Source organism: Coregonus clupeaformis, chromosome 1 (assembly GCF_020615455.1).
Source record: "Coregonus clupeaformis isolate EN_2021a chromosome 1, ASM2061545v1, whole genome shotgun sequence".
Lineage (NCBI taxonomy): Eukaryota > Metazoa > Chordata > Actinopteri > Salmoniformes > Salmonidae > Coregonus > Coregonus clupeaformis.
In genome coordinates, this window is record NC_059192.1 from 78,679,465 (window position 1) to 78,706,812 (window position 27,348).

Consider the following 27,348-nt stretch of genomic DNA (forward strand, 5'->3'; position numbering starts at 1 on the left):
TGCAACTAGGAATGTGCTTACTGAAATCTCAGTAAGGAGTGCCCACACAGTGTCATTGCATCTTTAAAGGGTTTCTTGGTAACACAAAACGCACAGGGTTACCCGGTGCACTGGGGTGAGAGGGGTTAATAAGGTTACCTGGTGGGACAGTACACTTCCAAGGGCAGTGGTGAGAGAGGGAAGCTGTGCTAGTCAACTGGACAATGTTCATTAGGGCACACTGAAGCAACACGTTTTGCAATGAAAAACAAAACCCTGGTAGACCCAAAAAGGAATTTTATAACGGGTCAGTCTATATTGTGCTCATAAACCAACTGCTGTATTTTACTACAGACTACAGTTGCGCCAACTTGAGGGAGTGGATATCTATCTAGCAGATTAAATTTAACTATTTTCTAATTGCAAGTCATGAATGGTTTCAGTGCACACAGCTGAAAAGGGTACGATCTCAAACACAAGGGAAATAAACAAATACACTTTGGGGATATTTTTTTAAAATCTGGGGTCGAATACGAGGGATGAACTGTATCTAGTTTGGGGTGATTTGATAAGATTAGAAATTCAGTAACATTCAGAGCAGTCTAATTAAACACCAACAACCCAAAACCCCAGGGAGGATAAACACACCAAAAACTGAACCCAAATCAAACCATAGTCTGTTTGTCAATGTAGCAGTATAAGATAACCATCTGTCACACTACGCTCGCCTGCGTCTCATTACTTAGAAGAGGCTTCCTCCCCTTGACTCCTTTCCTGCATCTATACTGAACAAAAATATAAACGCAACATGTAAAGTGTTGGTCCCATGCTTCATGAGCTGAAATAAAAGATCCCAGAAATGTTCCATACGCAAATTTGTTTACATCCGTTAGTAAGCATTTCTCTTTTGCCAAGATAAAACAGCATGATCATTATAAAGGTGCACCTTGTGCTAGGGACAATAAAAGGCCACTAAAACGTGCAGTTTAGTCACACAACACAATGCCACAGATGCAATTGCCATGCTGACTGCAGGAATGTCCACCAGAGCTGTTGCCAGAGAATTGAATGTTCATTTCTCTACCATAAGCCACCTCCAACATTGTTATAGATAATTTGGCAGTACATCCAACCGACCTCACAACTGCAGACCATGTGTAACTACGCCAGCCCAGGACCTCCACACCTGGCTTCTTCACCTGTGGGATTGTCTGAGACCAGCCATTCGGACAGCTGATGAAACTGAGGAGTATTTCTGTCTGTAATAAGGCCCTTCTGTGGCGAAAAACAAATTCTGATTGGCCCTCCCAGGCCCACCCATGGCTATGCCCCTGGCCAGTCATGTGAAATCCATAGATTAGGGCCTAATGAATTTATTTAAATTGACTGATTTCCTTATACAAACTGTAACTCAGTAAAATCGTTGAAAATGTTGCGTTTTTATTTTTGCTCAGTATACAATGAGAAAAACTTGACTGGTAGGCTTTCACCCACTTATTCCATCATTTCAGTAAAGGAAGCAACTTTGTAGGACTGAAACGCACCCCTCACCATCACCTCCTCCCTAATAAAAATCAAAAAGCCTAGAACAACAAACATCTTTAACAAACAGGTAAATAAAAAATATGCATAAATATAATATTCGCTTTGCCCTTACAGTTGTTCCCACTGAGCTGTAGTATCGTGGTGGGTGTTATTGTGTGGTCCTAAAGGCCTTTGTTGAAGAAGACGGAGGTAGTGTGGGGACTGCTTTGTCCTATCCTCTCCTGAAGATCTGGCTCCAGGCTGCTCACAGCCATAGAACTACAGAGAGGGAGGGAGAGAGAAGGGGCCAGAAACAGAGTCCGAGAGAGAAATAGATGTTGATTATTAGAGCGTTGAAACTCTCTTTGTTATGTTGAGGAAAAGCAGATCCACTGTCTATAGCTAAGGTATGTAACATATGGCCATACTTTACCTCTTCTGTGGGAACAGGGCACAGCACAGAGGAGTTGCAAACACCAGGCTGAAATAGAGATAAAAGGAGGTTTGTTCAACCAGAGTTTAAGTAAACAGTTCAACACAAGCAGTACAGGGAATGCAATCGTGAAGTGCAGTCTTCAGAGCATGTTTTGGTTAGTTTGCTTACAGCGCATGTCATTGAGAGAGGAAAATTACTCCCTTAGACTGATAACATGGATGAAACATAGACCAAAACAAACACAGATTACAGTATCATTAACTATAGATACTTACCACAGACCCACCAGTCCCACCTGTACTGGGGCGTTTAGGACTGGGAACCGCTGAGTAGAGAACAGAGAAATTGTGAGAGCAACTTTTTTATGAAATCAACCGACAGTATACAGACATTACACTGACAGTATTGAAGAGCTTTACAGGCCTGGTCCAAGATCTGTTTGTGCTTACTCATATGGTAATTGACAAAACAGCACAAACAGATCTGGGACCAGGCTAGAGATTTAGTGGATCGACACAGGATATCAGACACGACAAGACACAGAAGCTTGGATTTCCACTGGCCTCTCATGACACCAACAAACAAGTAGCGTAGCATATTTTATATGGCTGAACAATACAGATAGAATGACACTATTTAATTATGTGGTTTGAACTCCAAATAGAGGGTAGGCCTAGTACAACAGTGCCTACATGCCACAGATTCTCCTCCACACACAGACTGTACGTAGTACCAGCTCCAGTAAACCCACTGACTGTAGGGAGCATGACAGGCATCCATCCGTCTGTTGTAACATTACCTTCATAAAGGCTTTCTTCTCCAGGGCGTTCATTATCACAGGGGGGATAGCTGTGGACAGACCGAGAGAGAGAGAGAGAGAGAGAGAGAGAGAGAGAGAGAGAGAGAGAGAGAGAGAGAGAGAGAGAAAACAATGAGAATTTTCAAGAGACAACACATATTTTGTTTATTTTGATCAAAATGTGTTTTTGGGCAGAAATGCCTTCTGGAACATGTGAACTTCATGTGCCTTAATAAACAAACTTGTATGCCATCTGTAAATATGAATACAATTGTTAAATCACAAGCCTAGTTGGTTTAGCCACAGAAAAAGAAAGGAAACTTCCCACTAGCCATGATTGGCAGAGATAATGGATGGGCTGGACATTGCGAGAGAGGAGTTTGGATTGGTCTACCATGTAGCACGCTTATGTCTATAACATGAGCTACTCAGTATGTGTAGATAATCCTTGCTACCGCTGCTTTTTTGAAAGATATTACGTTAGCTATTGAGAACTGCAAAAGTGTTGCTACTGCCCTCAACAACATTGCTGCCCTGAATTTATCCGGCGCTATCGACAAAGACCAGTGGGAAAAAGTTGTGATGGACTACTTTCTGCACACGGTCAGTGTGAACCGAAGTGACTTGACACAACGCGGGCCAAACAAGCTGGAAACAACACAGGACGTCTTAGTTAGCTAAAGGGGTTCCAGTCTGCCGTGAAGCGTTCATCCATGTACACGGGTAAGAGTCTAGCTACATTTTCAGATATTATAAGTTTCTAATTTAGTCAGTTGTTTTCATTGCAAGTTAAAGCATACTGTTAACTGGCTAGCGAACGTTAGCGTGCTGGCTCGCTAGTTAACGTTACGTGTATGATCTGTGTAGTAATATTATTTGTATCAGAAGAAGCCATTTGAATTGCTAGTTATAGCCTAATGTTAGCTAGCTAACATTTAACTTAGTTTGTTAGCTTTAGCTACCTGCAGATTCATACTACAGCATTTCATGCATAGTGGCTAGCTATGACAATCCGTTTGTATTGTGAATAGTATAGGTTGGGATTATGGTTAATCATCTAGCTACATATCTAAACAAAAGACTCCACTTCGCCAGATGATTACATGACCCATCAAGTTAGCCAGGTGTGTCTGGGGGTGATTACGGCCATCTATTGTACTTCATGAACATGTGTACATCTCTAGACAATAGTGACCCCATCCACTTAGCTAGATGTGGCTGGGGGTTGATTATAGCATGTATTTCACATGAACCATCAATTTAGACAAGTGTGTCTGGGTACACATCATCTAATAATTATACAATATTTTTTACCTGGACACTTCCTATGCAAATAACCATTTCACTGTACCATTTACACCTTCTGTATCCTGTGCATGTGATCAAATAAACTTTGATTTCATTTGATATAGTGTGCGTTTACCAGAGACGGTAATGTGAAGAACATGACCTGCACCAAAGTCATATTAGGATATAGGCCAAGGACTAGATAAGTGTATTTTTAACTGGAGTTTTTCCTTATTGTAGGCTACTCCTTTCACCACTTTTAGTCTTGAAATCTTTGGTTGTTTACTACACTACCTTACTCACTCTGTTTAGCACATGGCCTCACATGTGAATCCTTAAAGAGATGGGTGGGGCTAAGGCTTCAGAAGGTGTGAACGATGCTGAATAGGTGTAGCCAAAGAGCTCTCCAGCAGGTGTGCCAAAACATTCAAGGGCCATTTTCTCAAAAGTGAGGTTACAAGTGTATCAAATTTCAAAGCAGAATTACTTTCCCATTGTTCCTCAACTGCAGTGTATGATATACTACTTTCATCCAACGTAAAAAAAGACAATTTCAAATCCAGGTGTTCGGTCACATAGTGTCCCACCAGAAAAACAAGACAATGTTCAACCCATGATGTGTGAAACACAGTACCCATAGCTGGCACAGCCATGCCGATCCTGGACACCACCACCTGGATGATGCCTGACTTGGCAGCGGTGACTGACTCTCCTAACCGGTTCCCTTTCTCATCGGTCACTGGAATGCCGTACTTCAGCTCCCTAAGAAGAGGGAAATAAGGAGAGAATGGAATTCAACCAAACCTGTCATAGCAATGTTTAATGAATCACATTTGTATAACGTTTTTTTTTTTTTACAAATACAGTGGGGAAAAAAAGTATTTAGTCAGCCACCAATTGTGCAAGTTCTCCCACTTAAAAATATGAGAGAGGCCTGTAATTTTCATCATAGGTACACGTCAACTATGACAGAGAAAATGAGGAAAAAAAATCCAGAAAATCACATTGTAGGATTTTTTATGAATTTATTTGCAAATTATGGTGGAAAATAAGTATTTGGTCAATAACAAAAGTTTCTCAATACTTTGTTATATACCCTTTGTTGGCAATGACACAGGTCAAACGTTTTCTGTAAGTCTTCACAAGGTTTTCACACACTGTTGCTGGTATTTTGGCCCATTCCTCCATGCAGATCTCCTCTAGAGCAGTGATGTTTTGGGGCTGTCGCTGGGCAATACGGACTTTCAACTCCCGCCAAAGATTTTCTATGGGGTTGAGATCTGGAGACTGGCTAGAGCCACTCCAGGACCTTGAAATGCTTCTTCACGAAGCCACTCCTTCGTTGCCCGGGGCGGTGTGTTTGGGATCATTGTCATGCTGAAAGACCCAGCCACGTTTCATCTTCAATGCCCTTGCTGATGGAAGGAGGTTTTCACTCAAAATCTCATGATACATGGCCCCATTCATTCTTTCCTTTACACGGATCAGTCGTCCTGGTCCCTTTGCAGAAAAAACAGCCCCAAAGCATGATGTTTCCACCCCCATGCTTCACAGTAGGTATGGTGTTCTTTGGATGCAACTCAGCATTCTTTGTCCTCCAAACACGAACGAGTTGAGTTTTTACCAAAAAATTATATTTTGGTTTCATCTGACATTCTCCCAATCCTCTTCTGGATCATCCAAATGCACTCTAGCAAACTTCAGACGGGCCTGGACATGTACTGGCTTAAGCAGGGGGACACGTCTTGTACTGCAGGATTTGAGTCCCTGGCAGCGTAGTGTGTTACTGATGGTAGGCTTTGTTACTTTGGTCCCAGCTCTCTGCAGGTCATTCACTAGGTCCCCCCGTGTGGTTCTGGGATTTTTGCTCACCGTTCTTGTGATCATTTTGACCCCACAGGGTGAGATCTTGCGTGGAACCCCAGATCGAGGGAGATTATCAGTGGTCTTGTATGTCTTCCATTTCCTAATAATTGCTCCCACAGTTGATTTCTTCAAACCAAGCTGCTTACCTATTGCAGATTCAGTCTTCCCAGCCTGGTGCAGGTCTACAATTTTGTTTCTGGTGTCCTTTGACAGCTCTTTGGTCTTGGCCATAGTGGAGTTTGGAGTGTGACTGTTTGAGGTTGTGAACAGGTGTCTTTTATACTGATAACAAGTTCAAACAGGTGCCATTAATACAGGTAACGAGTGGAGGACAGAGGAGCCTCTTAAAGAAGAAGTTACAGGTCTGTGAGAGCCAGAAATCTTGCTTGTTTGTAGGTGACCAAATACTTATTTTCCACCATAATTTGCAAATAAATTCATTAAAAATCCTACAATGTGATTTTCTGGATTTTTTTTTCTCATTTTGTCTGTCATAGTTGACGTGTACCTATGATGAAAATTACAGGCCTCTCTCATCTTTTTAAGTGGAAGAACTTGCACAATTGGTGGCTGACTAAATACTTTTTTTCCCCACTGTACATCTAACACAAAGTGTTTGACAGCAACACAGTACTAACCCCTCAAAGAGTTGACAAAGAAGACAGTGCTGAGGAAAACCTTTGTCCCTAGTTAGAAAGACCAAGAGTTGTGGTCATTGTTCCCTCTAATTATTTTCAGCACTGAGCAAATTTCAGGTCTGCTGAGAGCAAACTTGAACATTGTGAAAATTCTGTGCAACTTCCAGCACGCGTTTACTGTGAACATTGAGGCTGTACCTGCTTTAACTTACAGTTTCAGACAGTGGTCAAGTAGGCTGCTGTGGCTATTTGATCATTATGTAGGCATACCAGAGTGGCCTACCATAAAAAACTACGGAGAAAATGCATCCCATAACATTTAACATGGAAATAACTGTTCTATCATTCAGCCTACAGTAGCAGCCAATGTGTGTTTAATGTAGGACTACATCCCATGAGACTTTTAAAAACACATGCAGGGCTTGACATTAACCTGTTTATCCACTTGTCTTTTAGACAAAAAGGTGACTGAAAATGTGTGGTTTGATTTAAGAAATCACTTAACAAAATAAATGCATTATTATTCCCATACCATTATTACAGAGAATCAGACAAATCATGCTACAACATAGCCCATTGGCTACTTAACTTATTCAAGCCTGTGTCAAAATACAACTGCCTCTTGAAGACAAAAAAGCTATTTTCCCTGACTCTATACCTGTCTAGAAATGTACACGTTTTGTGCTTTTGTAGGAAGCAATCACTCCCATTGTGGACTACAAATGATCTATAACTGGGCTAATAACTCAATAACTAGCAAAGGATATGAACAAATGTGCAGACGTGGCTACATGCAGCTCTCGCTTTGATCTCAAAACAAGCGCATCTACTCAAGACCTCTCATGCTGTAAATCCAGTTCAAAAGAGAACGGCACAGATCCATATATGGCAATGGTCTACTTGCATATACAGTGGGGAGAACAAGTATTTGATACACTGCCGATTTTGCAGGTTTTCCTACTTACAAAGCATGTAGAGGTCATAGGTACACTTCAACTGTGAGAGACGGAATCTAAAACAAAAATCCAGAAATTCACATTGTATGATTTTTAAGTAATTCATTTGCTTTTTATTACATGACATAAGTATTTGATCACCTACCAACCAGTAAGAATTCCGGCTCTCACAGACCTGTTAGTTTTTCTTTAAGAAGCCCTCCTGTTCTCCACTCATTACCTGTATTAACTGCACCTGTTTGAACTCGTTACCTGTATAAAAGACACCTGTCCACACACTCAATCAAACAGACTCCAACCTCTCCACAATGGCCAAGACCAGAGAGCTGTGTAAGGACATCAGGGATAAAATTGTAGACCTGCACAAGGCTGGGATGGGCTACAGGACAATAGGCAAGCAGCTTGGTGAGAAGGCAACAACTGTTTGCGCAATTATTAGAAAATGGAAGAAGTTCAAGATGACGGTAAATCACCCTAGGTCTGGGGCTCCATGCAAGATCTCACCTCGTGGGGCATCAATGATCATGACGAAGGTGAGGGATCAGCCCAGAACTACACGGCAAGACCTGGTCAATGACCTGAAGAGAGCTGGGACCACAGTCTCAAATAAAACCATTAGTAACACACTACGCCGTCATGGATTAAAATCCTGCAGCTCACGCAAGGTCCCCCTGCTCAAGCCAGTGCATGTCCAGGCCCGTCTGAAGTTTGCCAATGACCATCTGGATGATCCAGAGGAGGAATGGGAGAAGGTCATGTGGTCTGATGAGACAAAAATAGAGCTTTTTAGTCTAAACTCCACTCGGCGTGTTTGGAGGAAGAAGAAGGATGAGTACAACCCCAAGAACACCATCCCAACCATGAAGCATGGAGGTGGAAACATCATTCTTTGGGGATGCTTTTCTGCAAAGAGGACAGGACGACTGCACCGTTTTGAGGGGAGGATGGATGGGGCCATGTATCGCGAGATCTTGGCCAACAACCTCCTTCCCTCAGTAAGAGCATTGAAGATGGGTAGTGGCTGGGTCTTCCAGCATGACAACGACCCGAAACACACAGCCAGGGCAACTAAGGAGTGGCTCCGTAAGAAGCATCTCAAGGTCCTGGAGTGGCCTAGCCAGTCTCCAGACCCGAACCCAATAGAAAATCTTTGGAAGGAGCTGAAAGTCCGTATTGTCCAGCGACAGCCCCGAAACCTGAAGGATCTGGAGAAGGTCTGTATGGAGGAGTGGGCCAAAATCCCTGCTGCAGTGTGTGCAAACCTGGTCAAGACCTACAGGAAACGTATGATCTCTGTAATTGCAAACAAAGGTTTCTGTACCAAATATTAAGTTCTGCTTTTCTGATGTATCAAATACTTATGTCATGCAATAAAATGCAAATTAATTACTTAAAAATCATACAATGTGATTTTCTGGAATTTTGTTTTAGGTTCCGTCTCTCACAGTTGAAGTGTACCTATGATAAAAATTACAGACCTCTACATGCTTTGTAAGTAGGAAAACCTGCAAAATCGGCAGTGTATCAAATACTTGTTCTCCCCACTGTAGGTCTACTGCAGCTCTGATTGGTTATACCGCACCGGTCTGTGTAGAGTATGGGCTGAGTCGTGCGTGTGTGTCAATGCAATAGAATCCTACTCCGATGCGTTCTGCCTACAACAAAATCTCTTGCATACAGTAGTTCGTTTTGCATACTAAGTCTTACGCCGACCGAGATTTCTTTAGTCGAGCAGTAGCAAAAAAAAGAATAAAGAATTCATGGTGTACAAGACACCAGTCTGATTCGTGCCTGTCTGAGTGAACTAATCCATTGTACTGAAATTGTATATGGTTAAGGACAATGGCGCAACACTAATAAAAATAATATTTTATAACAAATATGATTTTTCCTGCGTTTTTATTGGTGCCTTTTCCTAGACCATGTTGCTATGTTCATAATAATAAAGTTAACCAGGATATTGTTGCATACAAGTCATTCATGATTTGAAATGTAATCAAGCATTTTTGTTTTAAAATAAAATAACAAAGTGACCCTTGAATAATTAGCGTAAACAATAAATAAACCGTTCCATTTCGCCAACTACATGCATACATGTGTCACGTAAAGAGAGCAAGGGTTGAGGGAATAGGGATTTTTTTCCCTAAACAAATTAGGGATTTCGGTACAAAACTTTTCAGTCAGAAATGGCTGTTATTATTTTGCAGCTTCAGCAACACGGACAGCGTGATGAACACTGTTGATGTTCTGTGGTGGTCGCTGCAGCAGGGAGGAGAGAGTCAACGGGTGCTAGTCACAGTCGCTGTCATTTTTATGTTATTTTTAAGTTTACACAGCGCAGCAAGTCTGAGCCCGGCACAATCAAATCAATTGCTGGACTCCCTCTAGTCATTTGTGTGTCTTAATTATTTCATCAAACAGAGCGCTTAAAGCGTCAGACAAGCTCAGCGCATATAGTTGATTAGATTAAAACACATAGTCTATATGGAAGAAAAAAATTATACACGTTTTAAAATTTCGACAGATTACTTTTGGTCGACCAAGTGGATAATATTGCGTTGATTCAGGGGGAAAACTCTGAACTTCACTCAACTTTCTAAACTCGTACTTCTCTGCGCGGGCTCAGATTTAATCTGCGCTGCAGTCCTGGGGCAGTTTAAAGGGAACATTGGTTGTGGTGTCTAAACTCTAGCTCACCTCTGCCTCATGAAGGGGATGTTGATACAGTTGGCAGCCGCTACAGCAAAGAAGGGGACGAACCGGCTCATGACGGCTGGAAGGCGCTGGGGAGAGAGGGAGTTTGTTTCAATGTAGATTTTTAATGGAGCTAAAAAAAAAGCTAAGCAAATGTGCGAAGTGTAAATCAACTTGAACTAAGATGATCCAGAGACAGTCCAGTACCTTGGCTAGAGACTTGAGTCCCAGGGCTGTGACTACAGCTCCTGTGGTGGCACTGATGTACGCTGCAGCCAGCTGACTGACAGAACATAGGGACACACATTTACATCTTAGCGTCTTAAAAAAAAACAATTTACTGAGCCTCAATAATGTTCCTGTTCCAAACATTTACCAGAATCGAGTCTTATCTAATACACAGACAGAGGCCTCAAGTCACGATGCACATGGTCACAATGCATACGGAATACATGCAATATTTATTGCAAAACTTAAGTCAGGCAGACATGATGATGTACAGTTCAGGAATCTCTCTACAGTAATAACGATTTAAATAGTCCCCAGTCTTTACATGCTCCTTCCATAATGATTTCCATCTGCATTTGTATATGAACTAAGAAGCACCAGCATCTCTCCTTCTAATTCTGCATTTGTCCTGGTTAAAGTACACTACCTTTCAAAAGTTTGGAGTCACATAGAAATGTCCTTGTTTTCCATGAAAACATCCATGAAATTAGTTTGAATAGGAAATATAGCAAAATGCATAGGAAATGTAGTCATTCACAAGGTTAGAAATAATGATTTTTAATTGAAATAATAATTGTGCCCTTCAAACTTTGCTTCGTCAAAGAATCCTCCATTTGCAGCAATTACAGACTTGCAGACCTTTGGCATTCTAGTTGTCAATTTGTTGAGGTAATCTGAAGAGATTTCACCCCATCCCTCCTGAAGCACCTCCCACAAGTTGGATTGGCTTGATGGGCACTTCTTACGTACCATACGGTCAAGCTGCTCCCACAACAGCTCAATAGGGTTGAGATCCGGTGACTATGCTGGCCACTCCATTATAGACAGAATACCAGCTGACTGCTTCTTCTCTAAATAGTTATTGCATAGTTTGGAGCTGTGCTTTGGGTCATTGTCCTGTTGTAGGAGGAAATTGGCTCCAATCAAGTGCCATTCACAGGGTATGGCATGGCGTTGCAAAATGGAGTGATATCCTTCCTTCTTCAAGATCCCTTTTACCCTGTACAAATCTCCCACTTTACCACCACCAAAGCACCCCCAGACCATCACATTGCCTCCACCATGGTTGACAGATGGCATCAAGCACTCCTCCAGCATTATTTCATTTGGTCTGCGTCTCACAAATGTTATTCTTTGTGATCCGATCACCTCAAACTTCGATTTGTCTGTCCATAACACTTTTTTCCAATCTTCCTCTGTCCAGTGTCTGTGTTCATTTGCCCATCTTAATCTTTTCTTTTTATTGGCCAGTCTGAGATATGGCTTTTTCTTTGTAACTCTGCCTAGAAGGTCAGCATCCCGGAGTCGCCTCTTCACTGTTGTTTTTTGCGGGTACTATTTAATGAAGCTGCCAGTTGAGGACCTGTGAGGCGTCTGTTTCTCAAACTAGACACTCTAATGTATTTGTCCTCTTGCTCAGTTGTGCACCGGGACCTCCCACTCCTCTTTCTATTCTGGTTAGAGCCAGTTTGCGCTGTTCTGTGAAGGGAGTAGTACACAGCGCTGTACGAGATCTTCAGTTTCTTGGCAATTTCTCGCATGGAATAGCCTTCATTTCTCAGAACAAGAATAGACTGACGAGTTTCAGAAGAAAGTTAATTGTTTTTGGCCATTTTGAGCCTGTAATCGAACCCACAATTGCTGATGCTCCAGATACTCAACCAGTCTCAAGAAGGCCATTTGTATTGCTTCTTTAATCAGCACAACAGTTTTCAGCTGTGCTAACATAATTGCAAAAGGGTTTTCTAATGATCAATTAGCCTTTTAAAATTATAAACTTGGATTAGCAAACAACATGCCATTGGAACACAGGACTGATGGTTGCTGATAATGGGCCTCTGTACGCCTATGTAGATATTCCATAAAAAATCTGCCGTTTCCAGCTACAATAGCCATTTACAACATTAACAATGTCTACACTGTATTTCTGATCAATTTGATGTTATTTTAATGGACAAAAAATTGCTTTTCTTTCGAAAAAAAAATGACATTTCTAAGTGACCCCAAACTTTTCAACGGTAGTGTAGGTGCATCTCAATAGTCGAAATTGGCACCCTTTCCTTGTCTCCTTCCCTTCATCTGCAATGATCTGAAATAACAAGACAGGCGAAATCTCCTGATAGTGGAAACCTGTTGCTTTCACCGATCATGTGTTTTCAGATCGGTGCAGATGAGAGAAAGCCACTTTAGACTATTGAGATGCAGCCCGGATTTGTAAAGCCTCAATACCGGGGCTGTATGTATTAAACATCTCAGAGTAGGAGTGCTGATCTAGGATCAGTTCTGCCTTTTAGATCACAATGCATGAGATTACATGGACAGGGGAGACATGATCCTAGATCCGTACTCTTATTCTGAAACGCTTGATGCATATGGCCCCAGACCAGAAACACGTATGCAAATGCCTTGCTTCCTCTACCTGCTGCAGACATGGAAGGAGGGGTACAGCTACAGCCTTTCAGGTGGAATGGATGAGCATGCTGAAGAGTGGGGTATTATACCGCTGTAAGGGGAGGAGTGTAGTGGACTGGGGTTCCACTGGCTAGCCTCTGCTTTGCCCTGCAGGACAGGAGGCCTCCATACAGAGATAGGCTAGGGGTGCATCTCAATAGTCTACTATGGTCTTCTCTCCTTGTCTCTTTTCCTTCATCTGCGCCATTGGGAAAAGAGAAGACAGGTGAAAGCAACAGAGTGGAAATGTTATGGGGATTTGCTCCCACCTATCCATGTCCTTTCAGATCAGTACTGATGAAGGAAAGCAGATGAGGAGAGGAAGATACAGTAGCTAAGGCTATGAGATGCACCCTAGTACTAGCCAGTTACAGGTACAGTAGGGCTGGTTTAGTAATGTGGTTGTGGTGTAAGTGGTCCCAGTCCCTACTTGGTGGTGAGGGCAGCGTCTCCACTGCGGTTGCTGTAGTTGACCACAGCGTTGAAGGACTGGTTCACCCACTGCCAGAACACAACCGCTGGAGTCGTCCTGGAGGAGAGAGGTTCAAGAGAGGTGAGGAGAGTGGGAGGAGAGAGGGTAAAAAAGGGTGAGAGAGGGGAGGAGAGAAGGTGAGAGATGGTAAAGGGATTAGAGAAAGGGGAGATAAAAGGGAGGGGATATGGAAAGTCACAATTATGTAAACATGGGAGAAGGGTAGGGCAAGGGAAGAGACGAGAGAAGGAAATGGGGAGAAGGAAAGGGGGAGAAGGAAAGTGAGAGTAAGCATTCATCATTTCTGATATTTAATTCAGAGGCAGATTGCTTGAATTGCTCATAGAAAACAAAGCTAAATCACAACTTGTAAAATAAATACACTGCACTTCCGTGCAGTGTTTACATAATTGTGTTACAAAAAAATTTATGTAACCTTCATTTTAGCAGGGAAATCCCATTGAGACCTAGGCCTCTTTTTCAAGGGAGCCCTGCATGTACACAAATCATACAAATGCATAAATACAACGCATAAAAAAATAACATATTTACAAGCAATTTAAGAAAAGCAATCACATTCCAAAACACAGAGTTCCTCCATCAACAACCTGAACTGCCCTAGAGGTAACAGCCTCAAGGTGCAGAGGAGCAGATCATTTCATACATGGGCCGGAAAAACACAGAATGCAGATTTACCTTATTCTGTGGTAAAACGGGACCTCTAGATTTAGCCATCCTTGTGATCGGGTCTGGTGACTCGTTAGTCTGTAGTTTTACAATGAAGTAAGGTACGGTGGAAGTTTGTGCAAGAGGGCTTTATAAACAAAAAAGGTGCTATGCATCGATCTACGAAACTTAAGATTGCCTACATTCTGATATAGGATGCAATGATGTGTACTGAACCCGTCACCCGTAATAAAGTGAATTGCACTATGGTAAACTGAATCTGAATGCTTCACTGTAGTGGTAGCTGCATTCATATAAATGGAGTCACCATAGTCTAGCACTGGCAGGAAAGTTGACAGAATGATATGCTTTCTGCTATTCAGGGAGAGGCATGATCTATTTCTGAAGAAGCCCATTTTTATTCTCAACTAACTCATCCGTATGCTTTTTCAAAATATAACATTTTCATCAATCCAGATATTTATAAGCGGGGACTGTATGCACATCACACCCAAAAATAGCTGCAGTATGTTACTCTGGTCTTGCCCTCTCAGCAGAAATGTTTTGTTAGAGGGTGAGGTATTCAGAACATGAAATCTATCCACGTCATCCACAATAGCTGTGTCCTGAGTAAAATGACAATTCTAACATTTTACATGATCTATGCATTTTTCTCTTAGACAATTTCACCTCATCTGATCTTTTTTGATTGTGTTTACATGTTCTGTGTCTTATGCTACAAACAAATTGTATTTAACATGTATTAAATTGAAAACTGAATACACCCTAGTATTACCTGTAGAATGTGAGCATGCATCCGGTGATGGTCATGTTCATGGGGACCTGGGCAGACATGCGTCCCACCACCACCATCTTTTCTCCAGTGTCAGGGTGGAAGGCAGAGTCATAGATGTACTTGGCTCTCCACAGCTCATCTTCTGTTAGACCTGGCTTCACCACTCCTAACCTGGGACACAAGTACATCAAACTCTTTAAACAGTGACTGAATGAATGAGACAGAAATTCTTAGCATTGGGGCAAATAATTGTTATCTTTGATTCAACATGTGCTATCATAAATAGAGGCTAAGGCTTACCCTGCCTACAATTTTTTAACATAAAGCATTAAAGAAGAACATCCGTTGTTTTAAAGGAATGTGCCCATTTTTGCATTTGTTCATAACAAAGGCACGGCTTAGACTTACACATTTATTTGTGTGTTTTCAGACAATCTCTGGTGTAAGGGAGAAACCAGTATATCAGATGTTCCAACTTACAGGCCAAGCCTAATTAGTGGTCTGTCTGTCAAATGTTGTTTGTTTCCTTCTCTTATTATGCCGGGGGGGGAATATCAGGTTAAGATGACAGCTAGCTAGCGTCTTGAACTCTTCAGTTCAGAGACACTGCTGTAGATTGTCTCCATGCTCATACATGAATGCATTTTGAGCCACAGAGTCAATAGATTTTGGTTTGATGCTTCCGATAATGTAAAGGTATTCCTTACACAAATTCCTTATCCTGTCCTCCATCTATACCTTTAATTCTCCCCAGTGACCCATGTGTTCTCAGTGTCTCACTGGACAGCAGTTCATTCCCACACCCGTTCCGCCGCGTTATCCTCACTCCTCCTTCCCTCTCTTCTTCTCCCACTGTACCTGTAGTTCTCCACAGTAACCCGTGCATCCTCCAGGGTCTCAGAGGACTTTAGGATGTTCCTGGGGTCGGTGACGAAGAAGAAGTGCTGGGCACGGCCCATGAACGTGCTCTGGTCCCATCGCGGCTCCTTGATGTTAATGTCCAGGGACAGATCTCCAGACATCCTTGCTTTACTTTGGGACCTGTTAACAGAAACATGTGTTAGTTAGGCATGTGTAAATTTTTTTAGGGGGACAAAAAGTCCTCCTCCCCAGCTAGACCTAAGACCTGATAGCACGGTAAGCCCCCCACCTCTCCGATCCATTTATAGCTCTCCCGCTTGCTTCCACTCTTTCTCTGCAGCCAAAACAACCCTAGTGATTGGAGGGGCACTCTGCTCCTCTAGTCTCATCCTCAAATCATAATATAGGAGTGTTGTTGAATACAGAAAGTCAGGCCTAATCCAAATTCTCTGACGAATGAGCTTTCTCCGATATGCATCAGCATTATTAGCCTAAACACTATTGAAGGGAATTACATTGGCATCCTGAACTTTCTTTTAGCATTTCAGGCCATAATTCAACCTGACTGAAAAAGATGACCAGTCCAGCACACAGTTTGCGAATAGGCCTAAGTTACTGGCTGTCTTTTACATGCATATCTAGGCTATGAATCACCGACCAAGGCTACATCAGAGCCTTGCAGTAGAACAATAAAAAAACGGAGCAATGAATAGCCTAGCTTTCAGGAACTAGAGTTATCATGATGTTTGGTTTCCTAGGTAATCAGATGATAAACAGAGGTCTTTCTAGCAGAGAAGGGTCTATGTGCAGACCACGTTTACTACATGCTGCGCCCACTGCCATTGAGGCTATTAGCTAGCTAAGACACTGGCACACAATGTCCTTCGCCCCCGCCTGCCGAGCACTGCTTTCCTGCAGTTACTTTAATATTATGGCGAGGGTAATCACTACCCGGTATAGCTCTTGATCACGACTCTCAGTTCCATTGCATTACACATCATTGGATGAAGGCGTCTTCTGTATGGGGGAGTTTTGTTAAGAGCCCGACGCTCAATCTGAACATTAAAACGCGTGGCTGGCGGTATAGTTTTGGAAGCATAAGGACCTTATCTTTCATATCAGTGAAAAATTATTTTCAAAAAACAAAAGGTTAAATTGATACAGACCTTGATAGGGTTAGGGTTAATGTGCCCACACGGTCATATCTATGTTACAGCTCTTGTTAAAGAAAGACAAGAGGTGACCACCTGTGCTTATTAGCTATCTAGCATGTGCCGAACACCTGTGTGTAAGCTCAACTCGGGAAGTGTAGTTTTGTCGAATGGAGGCACGCATAGCTGTATGGACCTGTGCAAAACTGCTGCAGTAAGTGTACCTTTTATTTGAAGGACTCTTTCTCGCTGATGAAAGACAAGGGTCATGTGGGGATCTATTTTCTCATAATTGGATCTGTATGTGATGAATAGCTTAGAAGGAATGCATTGGTGATTAAACATAGAAGGTTTATACTGTACTGATATGAATTGTTTCATATAACAAGCTGTGATTCATGTGAGGAACGTTAGGGGCTAGGATGAGAAAACTTGTATTTCTTACAGATACGAACACTGCCTCTTTGTTGTCTGTGAACCGTTGTCTGTGAACCGTCCTTGAACGTAGGTACTTACAGTACAGTGGAACGGTGTCTATGGGCGCTGACTCTACAGGTTGTTATAACAACTTATGCCTGGCAACAGTGTGCAACAGTGGAGCGCCAAGGGACTGGGACCAGCCGGTGCGCCAACGGATAGGCTGAGTAAGTCTAAACCACGCTCAGTCTCTACTCTGATTGGCCAGCAGGGAGTGGGAACTATCTCTGTCAGAGTATTTTAAGAAGAACTCATAACAATGGATCAGTTCTCTGTCTGCCCTGCGTGGTATTTCAGTGAGCCCGTATACGAACCATCATACTTATCATACATACATTTTGCATATAATACATTTAGCTTGGATTGAATATCTCTTGATTATGTTTTCCCTTATTCCAATACCAGATTTGAATTACGCAATTTCTAACAATTGGTGACCTCCGACTGTGATCTGGTAGCGGAACTTCGCTGGAATTCACCCAGCCCATTGGACATCACTGTCGTCGAACGGTGTGTTTCACAAAGTGCCCGGGCTTCTAAAAACAGGTAAGCAGACACCTATTGTTATGTAACTAAAGTTCTGCACATTGGCTTTATCCAAATTAATTTTGTGAAGCACCTGTTTGATGTAAGTGAACCCTATTGTACTATAAATAACGATTACAGTATACTACTTCGATTTCATAATATACTATGCAAATGTTTGATAATTGTGATGGTTAAACCCATGGGAGTGCGAGCTATGACTAGAGGCTCATAGGAGGTACTTTAAAATAGATTAGACAGTGCGAGCTATGACTGAAGGCTCATAGGGGGTACTTTAAAATAGATTAGACAGTGCGAGCTATGACTGAAAACTTATAGGAGGTACTATAAATAGTTAGACAGTGCGAGTGTTGTCGTATGCATGAGAGTGTGAATGATAAACCTGTATACCTTGATAGAAAACTAATTGGGTATCAAAGACGTCTGTGGCTGTCCAAACTGTATAATTTGGGGATAACTGTTGGGTTTGTGGTTGCTTAAACCGTATAACCCGTTAATAACAATTGGGAACATAAAGCTAAAGTGATGAATGGCTAGTGTGTAAAATGTAAATGTAAATGTAGTGTTACTGAACTGAAACGTTTGAGCTGATATGATTGAACGGTGGCGTTTGATGTTAGACATAGCATAATACTGGTTTTAGGTGCTTGGGTTGAGGCTTTTTGGTTAATTATTTGATTTAACGTTTGATGTTTGACCCTGCAAAATACTGGTTAAACAATTAGACTGAAAATAATTCGGTTTATCGTTGAAATATAAATATGCACCGACTTTAACTAATTAGGTGAGAATAATTTGATTTAAATAAATAGACTAAAGTACTTTAAATAACGGCAGAATATTGGAAACACTCAAACGAAAAACAGCTCCTCAAAAAGCCTGTTCCAACTGGACACGGAAAGAGAGAGTTGCGAGGGGAGGGGCTGGAGACAGCGAAAGTGTGGCTTTTGGAGCGAGGAAAGACTGGGAGTTGGCTGGGAACACCACGGGGCGATTGTTTGAGAGGTGCCTGTGGGTTTCTGACGATATATACGTATGAACTTGCTCACCCGAACGTAGACGTACGTCATGGGTGAGAAAGTAGAGAATATTTACATTTGCATTTTTGGTAATTTGGCAGACGCTCTTGTCCAGAGCGACTTGCAGGAGCGATTGGGGTTGAGTGCCTTGCTCAGGGGCACATCGGCAGATTTTTCGCCTGGTCGGCTCAGGGATTAGAACCGGCGGCCTCTCGGTTGTTGGCGCGGCGCTATTGGTCACTAAGCTGCCTGCCGCCCCATATGAGTTTAAGGTTGTGCCGTTGTTTGATCATGTGATAAGGTTTAATGGGTAATCAGACCATAACTAATGTGGTTATGGAAGTAATGTATAGATAGTGGAGAGCCAATAGGGGGCTCCATTGAACTATTATGGTTTATTTGGCATTTCGGTGAAGTCTGTGTGTATGAGTGAATTCAACGGCTGGTGTGGGTGGTGACCGGATGCTATTGAGTATTTGGTTTGGTAATGTTGAATGGACTATTTGTAGCGTGTTTTGGGGTTAAATAGAAAAACTCACTTATTCAATAGGGAATGGGTGAAGGGAGAGATAGTTTTTTGCTGAGGTGAAAGCTAGTGCGATTTTCATTTGGTGACGTCACTTGCTCTATGAACTGGAAGTAGTTGCTTTAAGAGAATCGCAGATGGTGTGGAGTGACTGGCGATGTATGTAGAGGGTTCCTGGTTCGAACACAGGTAGGGACAGTAGGTAAAGCTTTCACATTGGGGCTATAGACCTAGCTTACTATGTGGATTGGGAAATGTGAAAGGTTGAATTAGATAGCTTAAGTAGAAGTATTCTAGAAAGGTCTATGAAAATATGTTACAAGGTCCCCTTGCGCTTTCCCCGAAGGAGCAGGGGGGGGGTGAGAGACAGTACATAGTTCAAAAATGATAGGGATGTGAGTTAAATGTGTGTTGGTAAATTATAGATAGTGTTTTATTAATTAGGGCCTAATCAGAGAGAACAGTTAAAGAAATTGAATAGCGAACTGAAATAATAAGATAGAGACAGTCAAGCGAGTTGGGTTGAGCTGTGGGATGCAAGTGCCATTGGCTGTTGTGCTGGGGGAATAGCGCCAGCCTGTGGTGGGTTCTGGATTTGTTATAAACAAACTTACATTTTAAACTAAAGTGATGGAATAGGCTACAATTATAACATTATCAGAAAAAAGGCACAATATAATGTGTAATAGGTTTTACAATTATTATGAATAGTTATTACAGTTATTATCATTGATCCAGTAATGATAGAAGGATAGTAGAGGAAAGGCAAGGGAGTAAATCTCATTTAGCGAAAGAAGAAGAGTATGAAGATATATTAGGGAGAAAATACCATTAACTGAGGGATATAAAACGTTTAGCTGAAAAAAGAAAACAGGAATAATTTACCTTACACCCTAATATAGACATTGCATTACTTTTGATGTAACCGTGATTGTATTGGCTAAAAACTGAAATATGACATTTACAGGGGGGACAGGAACAATAGAAGGGGAGACAGATTTTCCTAGGGGGTTGAACAAATAATTGATAATGGATCATTTGAGATGAGATCACAGGTAGCAGAGTTAGGGTAATCAATTAAATAATCAATGTATACTCGAGGAATTTTGAGTGTTTTATGGATTAGTTATGAGGAATTAGATTGATAAACAATTATTGATGGGTTAAGACTGGGGATATCTGTATCATGTTTTGTGTGTACTACCATCTTTAGATTATAACCAGGAGAAAGAGATTAGCTCATCTCATTGGAATGTTGCCCAGGGCTAGGGGGAGCAGTAGTGAAGTTAGGCAGTATTTAGGTCATAAAAGTGAGCTACCAAATTAAGTGAGGCCTGGCTATTTGTGGTTGTTGTTTTTCAAATTGGGTTTTCAGCAGGTCAAGGGTGATAGGTCTTAGAGGAGCACGCACAGTGAATTTTATGGAGTTTTTTTAGGTTTTGGCTGAGTTTGGGGTATACAGTGGGGAAAAAATTATTTAGTCAGCCACCAATTGTGCAAGTTCTCCCACTTAAAAAGATGAGAGAGGCCTGTAATTTTCATCATAGGTACACGTCAACTATGACAGACAAAATGAGAAAAAATAATCCAGAAAATCACATTGTAGGATTTTTTATGAATTTATTAGCAAATTATGGTGGAAAATAAGTATTTGGTCAATAACAAAAGTTTCTCAATACTTTGTTATATACCCTTTGTTGGCAATGACACAGGTCAAACGTTTTCTGTAAGTCTTCACAAGGTTTTCACACACTGTTGCTGGTATTTTGGCCCATTCCTCCATGCAGATCTCCTCTAGAGCAGTGATGTTTTGGGGCTGTCGCTGGGCAACACAGACTTTCAACTCCCTCCAAAGATTTTCTATGGGGTTGAGATCTGGAGACTGGATAGGCCACTCCAGGACCTTGAAATGCTTCTTACGAAGCCACTCCTTCGTTGCCCGGGCGGTGTGTTTGGGATCATTGTCATGCTGAAAGACCCAGCCACGTTTCATCTTCAATGCCCTTGCTGATGGAAGGAGGTTTTCACTCAAAATCTCACGATACATGGCCCCATTCATTCTTTCCTTTACACGGATCAGTCGTCCTGGTCCCTTTGCAGAAAAACAGCCCCAAAGCATGATGTTTCCACCCTCATGCTTCACAGTAGCTATGGTGTTATTTGGATGCAACTCAGCATTCTTTGTCCTCCAAACACGACGAGTTGAGTTTTTACCAAAAAGTTCTATTTTGGTTTCATCTGACCATATGACATTCTCCTAATCCTCTTCTGGATCATCCAAATGCACTCTAGCAAACTTCAGACGGGCCTGGACATGTACTGGCTTAAGCAGGGGGACACGTCTGGCACTGCAGGATTTGAGTCCCTGGCGGCGTAGTGTGTTACTGATGGTAGGCCTTGTTACTTTGGTCCCAGCTCTCTGCAGGTCATTCACTAGGCCTCCCCGTGTGGTTCTGGGATTGTTGCTCACCGTTCTTGTGATCATTTTGACCCCACGGGGTGAGATCTTGTGTGGAGCCCCAGATCGAGGGAGATTATCAGTGGTCTTGTATGTCTTCCATTTCCTAATAATTGCTCCCACAGTTGATTTCTTCAAACCAAGCTGCTTACCTATTGCAGATTCAGTCTTCCCAGCCTGGTGCAGGTCTACAATTTTGTTTCTGGTGTCCTTTGACAGCTCTTTGGTCTTGGCCATAGTGGAGTTTGGAGTGTGACTGTTTGAGGTTGTGGACAGGTGTCTTTTATACTGATAACAAGTTCAAACAGGTGCCATTAATACAGGTAACGGGTGGAGGACAGAGGAGCCTCTTCAAGAAGAAGTTACAGGTCTGTGAGAGCCAGAAATCTTGCTTGTTTGTAGGTGACCAAATACTTATTTTCCACCATAATGTGCTAATAAATTCATTAAAAATCCTACAATGTGATTTTCTGGAATTTTTTTTCTGAATTTGTCTGTCATAGTTGACATGTACCTATTATGAAAATTACAGGCCTCTCTCATCTTTTTAAGTGGGAGAACTTGCACAATTGGTGGCTGACTAAATACTTTTTTCCCCCACTGTATATGATTTCTTATGAGAATGAATGTCATGAGGACTTAATGAACACTTGGGATAACTAACATTTATGAAATATTTAGAATAATGGTAATGTTTGGTATACTATGGGATGGAACAGTTCGTTGAATAATTTCAATTTCCTCTGAACTCTGTTTTAACCTTCTGGTGTTAATTAATCATCCACACTAGTAAATTCTAAAGGCATGTGAGGAGGACTTTAAGATAGTTTATTTTACTAAGTTGAGGGTAATTTATAGTACTGTGAAAAGTGTGAAGAAGATTATAATTTGGTAATAATATATATGATTTAAACCATAAAATAACAGAAGAGAGAGTGGAGGGATGGCAATTGGATAATGAATTACCAATATTACCTAATTGATTGTTTAGGTAGGTGGTAATATTGACACATGGGCAAATCATGTGTCAAAAGGGGGATGGTAGGAGATGGTAGGATTAAATAATAAATATATACGAAGGAGAGGACAAAATACTTTTAAAAAAACCAACAAGAATAGAAATTGAGAGCTGAACGTGTATGTGTGAAGATAGTTTATTAACCACACCCGTATGTCAGAGGTTTTGTGCCCCACAGGTGAACTAAAGGAGAAGGTGACCCACTATCTAACCAGGAGACTGGTGAGCATCCAGTCCCTAAAAGAAGAAAAACTGGAAGCAGGCCTGTTGGGAAGGGCCCTACCAAGTCCTATTAGATCCACCTGGGTGCATGTCACACACTGCAAAAAGGTAAACCCAGCTACACCTGACGAACAAACACAGAGTTAGGAGAAAGAACCGATCAACACTAGGGCTCAGGGGTTGGCTCCTTAACGAAGATTCCCTTACCATGTCTGATCATCCCTGTGTGAGTTCAATAGAAGGTAAAGCAATGGGTTGGCCTCTGGCGTCTGACATGTTCTCAGGGCGAGGGTGGGGATTCACAGGTCTCCCGACGGTAGGTAGCTGTCTGATTGTGGGGGCCATATTCCTAACACACTCAAACCCTCCTGATCAGCCAGAAGTAGTAGTTAACCTAACACAAGTTGATAAAATAATACCTGAGCACAGTCTACGAAGGCATAGGAGACAGCTAGACGTAGGGAAAGGGGAAGTACTAGGGACTGTAGGGAAGGACATCACCATATGTATGTCACCATGTACATCCTGGGACTATGTAGTTGCTCATACCAAGCGGGGGGGGGATATGTCAATCTCCATACACAGTTTAAGGACAGGTGTAGTATTGTGAAAGTAGGGAATTGCCAGAAATGGCAGTGCGACCCATATAGGGGTAGGTACTGTCTGAAAGTCTGAATAATGCTAAAACAGGTTACAGACCTGACAAGTGAGATATCCTATTCAACTGGGGCACCCTATAGAGTAAACCTCTCTGAGGGAGGTAGTGAGACCGGGGCTGTGGTGAAGATAGTGCAAACTATAGACCTGAAGAAAGTAGTACAGGTGGAGACGGGGTGAAGAAATCTTAACTTGTGGTTGGAGTGGATTCAGTATACGGCAAGAACTATGTCTAAAGAGGACTGTTATGCCTGTGGGACAGCCAAACCAAGGTTAACAACGTGGTGAATGTGGTGAAGGAGTCTTGTAGTAACTTGCACTATCTGTATCCCCCGATAACAAAGTCACCCCGACCTAGGTTGCCTCCGTTTGAAGTCTCAGGGGATTCTTATTATTTTTCTAGGACTAATAAGATAGGATACAGGGTAGGGCATCTTAGCTCCTGCTCCCACACAGAGAATGTTACAGCTAAAGAGACCATGACTAATCTCTCCTCTTGGTTGCAGCCAGAGGATTTTAGGAACCAAAACCAGGCCCGTGCTGACATCTGATGGTTGTGTGGTGATAACTGATTGTGAACTCACCTACATACGCAAACAATCAAACGTGTCAGAGACTGGTGAGTTGTCACGTAGAAAGTAGGGCCTCCTCCCGGGATCCTTTGATGAAAGGATATATATTGATGGGATAGGAGTACCTCGAGGGGTTCCAGAAGAATTCAAAGCTAGGAATCAGATCGCAGCTGGGTTTGAATCAAGTATTTTCTGGTGGTCAACAATTAATAAAAGCGTAGATTGGATAAATTATATGTACTATAACCAGCAATGATTTATAAACCACACTCGTGATGCAATAAAGGGATTGGCTGAGCAGACAGCGGCAACTAGCTTAATGACATGGCAGAATAGAATAGCTTTAGATATGCTTTTGGCTGAGCGGGGCGGGGTTTGTGTTCTGTTTGGATATATGTGCTGTACTTTCATCCCCAAACAATACAGCACCGGACGGGTCCGTGACCAAAGCGCTTCAGGGAGTGATCACGCTGGAGAACGAACTGGCTGAGAACTCTGGTATTGATAGCTCCCTAAACGGTTGGTTTGATAACATATTTGGTAAATGGAAAACTATTGTTGTAACTATTCTGGGTGAAGTTATAGCTTCTATGGGTATACTTGTTCTTTGTGGATGTTGTCTTATTCCCTGTGTCTGAGGGTTGGTGAGAAAGGAGATGGAGAAGGTGGTTTCCCAACAGATGGTGAGATACGGCCCAATCCCGGACTCCGACCTAAGGAATGAAGGATATGACCTACCAGGCTTGGTGGAGTGACACCCTAGAGGGTGTCTAAAGGGGGCCAAAATGTACTTCCCTGTTTGTGTTTTATGTTTTAATAATCTTGTGTTTTGTGTTCTATTAATCCTGTGTTTTATGCTTTATTAATCAAGTTAACCATTGTGATTGTTTATTCCTCCTGATGTGAAGGTAAAGGATTCCTGGGTGGCTGTTAGCCAACTCAGTACATGTTAGGTGTAGGGGAGGATGGAAGGTTTTTAACATTTTTTTTTTTATAATAACATTTTAGTGTGAATCAATTTTTGTTATGCTGTTATCCTCATGCTTACTTATGTGTTGTTCAACTATGTTATTAGGAGTGACACCATAATGGGTGTCAAAAGGGGGAATCCAAATTTCCCTGAAATTTCTTATTCTGTTTTTTCTTATTTTGGCTTCACACCCAGTGGGTGTGAAAAGGGGGATTGTGGGGATCTATTTTCTCATAATTGGATCTGTATGTGATGAATAGCTTAGAAGGAATGCATTGGTGATTAAACATAGAAGGTTTATACTGTACTGATATGAATTGTTCCACATAACAAGCTGTGATTCATGTGAGGAACGTTAGGGGCTAGGATGAGATAAAACTTGTATTTCTTACAGATACGAACACTGCCTCTTTGTTGTCTGTGAACCGTTGTCTGTGAACCGTCCTTGAACGTAGGTACTTACAGTACAGTGGAACGGTGTCTATGGGCGCTGACTCTACAGGTTGTTATAACAACTTATGCCTGGCAACAGTGTGCAACAGTGGAGCGCCAAGGGACTGGGACCAGCCGGTGCGCCAACGGATAGGCTGAGTAAGTCTAAACCACGCTCAGTCTCTACTCTGATTGGCCAGCAGGGAGTGGGAACTATCTCTGTCAGAGTATTTTAAGAAGAACTCATAACAATGGATCAGTTCTCTGTCTGCCCTGCGTGGTATTTCAGTGAGCCCGTATACGAACCATCATACTTATCATACATACATTTTGCATATAATACATTTAGCTTGGATTGAATATCTCTTGATTATGTTTTCCCTTATTCCAATACCAGATTTGAATTACGCAATTTCTAACAGTCATATGTTTAGAAAGCCCTATCGCAAGCGATGATTATAGACGTTTCTACATGTTAAAACACTGCGTCGGGATAGTAGTTCACATGAGGTAGTCGTGGGCAAAGTTAATGGCTGAAAACTGAAGGCAGAACGCCGCCTAGAGTTTGAGCCCTATACCCGGTAGTTCCAAGCGAGAGTTGGGTTTGCTACACTACCTAGCTACTTCCCTCGCCATAACTTTAACAGAACTGAGGGGAAGCAGTGCTCGGCAGGCAGGGGCGAAGGACACTGTACCGGTGTCCCCTAGCGATCTAGCTGCATCCTCCTTCGGTAGGGTGTATTCGGCTGTTGGCATCCAACGTTAGTGTATTACCACCAGCTACTGTGGGAGTATGGGCCAGAGACAGCGCGGTATGTAGTAACCACAGTCTGCAGATAGAACAATAATGTCTAACTAGCTGAAGGTTACTAAAGAAGGCTCAGTGGTTACAGCGCTTTATGGATCAAAACATGATTGCTGCTACTTTAAAGGAATGTGGTTTCTAGCTGCCTGCAATATTAATGAACATGTTCAGGTCATCTGGAATGAGAGCAAAATGAATGAGTTGCATGCATAGTCCGCTGGGCCTATAATTTTGTTATGGAAATCAAGCTGTGAACTAAACAAATCCATAACAAATTGCATTTTCTTTTTGCATAATAGTTAAATGTCAATATGGTAGTTTGCAATGTCAATGCATTAGTGCCCACTTGTGTCCATACAGAACAAATGTCCTAACCAACTGGACAAAACAGCTGACAGATCAAATATACTGAACAAAAATATAAAACACATGTTTCATGAGCTGAAATAAAAGATCCCGGAAATTTTCCATATGCACAAAATGCTTATTTCTCTCAAATTGTGTCACCAAATTTGTTTACATCCCTGTTAGTGAGCATTTCATTTTTTTGTAAAGGTATCTGTGACCTTAACATGTGAAAGCCATAGATTAGGGCCTAATGAATTTATTTCAATTGACTGATTTCCTCATATGAACTGTAACTCAGTAAAATCTTTGAAATGGTTGCATGTTCCGTTTAGATTTTTGTTCAGTGTAGATTTGAACACCTTCCCTTCTTCCTTGTCTTGACATGTCAACATATGGTAGTGAGAACGTGGGGAAACAACCATTGTAGTTAGCGTATCGATGCCCCCTATCAGACGGAGCTCATGAACGGACACGCGGCTTCCTTCTTTTCCACG

General features: G+C 41.9%; 1 protein-coding gene across 5 annotated transcripts in view; it reads right to left on the reverse strand.

Moving 5' to 3' along the window:
• Positions 1-1,402: 1,402 nt before the first annotated feature.
• Positions 1,403-27,348, reverse strand: part of LOC121574759 (sideroflexin-1-like) — a 59,875-nt gene continuing 33,929 nt past the window's right edge. For all 5 annotated transcript variants that reach the window (XM_041887355.1, XM_041887325.2, XM_041887348.2 and 2 more), the window contains 10 exons: positions 15,651-15,833; positions 14,793-14,963; positions 13,289-13,387; positions 10,387-10,462; positions 10,183-10,268; positions 4,660-4,787; positions 2,739-2,788; positions 2,215-2,264; positions 1,937-1,984; positions 1,403-1,782 (listed from right to left, as the gene is read on the reverse strand). In XM_041887355.1, coding sequence (XP_041743289.1) covers positions 1,686-1,782; positions 1,937-1,984; positions 2,215-2,264; positions 2,739-2,788; positions 4,660-4,787; positions 10,183-10,268; positions 10,387-10,462; positions 13,289-13,387; positions 14,793-14,963; positions 15,651-15,814 — 969 coding nt within the window. In that variant the 5' untranslated portion in view covers positions 15,815-15,833 and the 3' untranslated portion in view covers positions 1,403-1,685. The remainder of the gene's footprint in view (positions 1,783-1,936; positions 1,985-2,214; positions 2,265-2,738; positions 2,789-4,659; positions 4,788-10,182; positions 10,269-10,386; positions 10,463-13,288; positions 13,388-14,792; positions 14,964-15,650; positions 15,834-27,348) is intronic.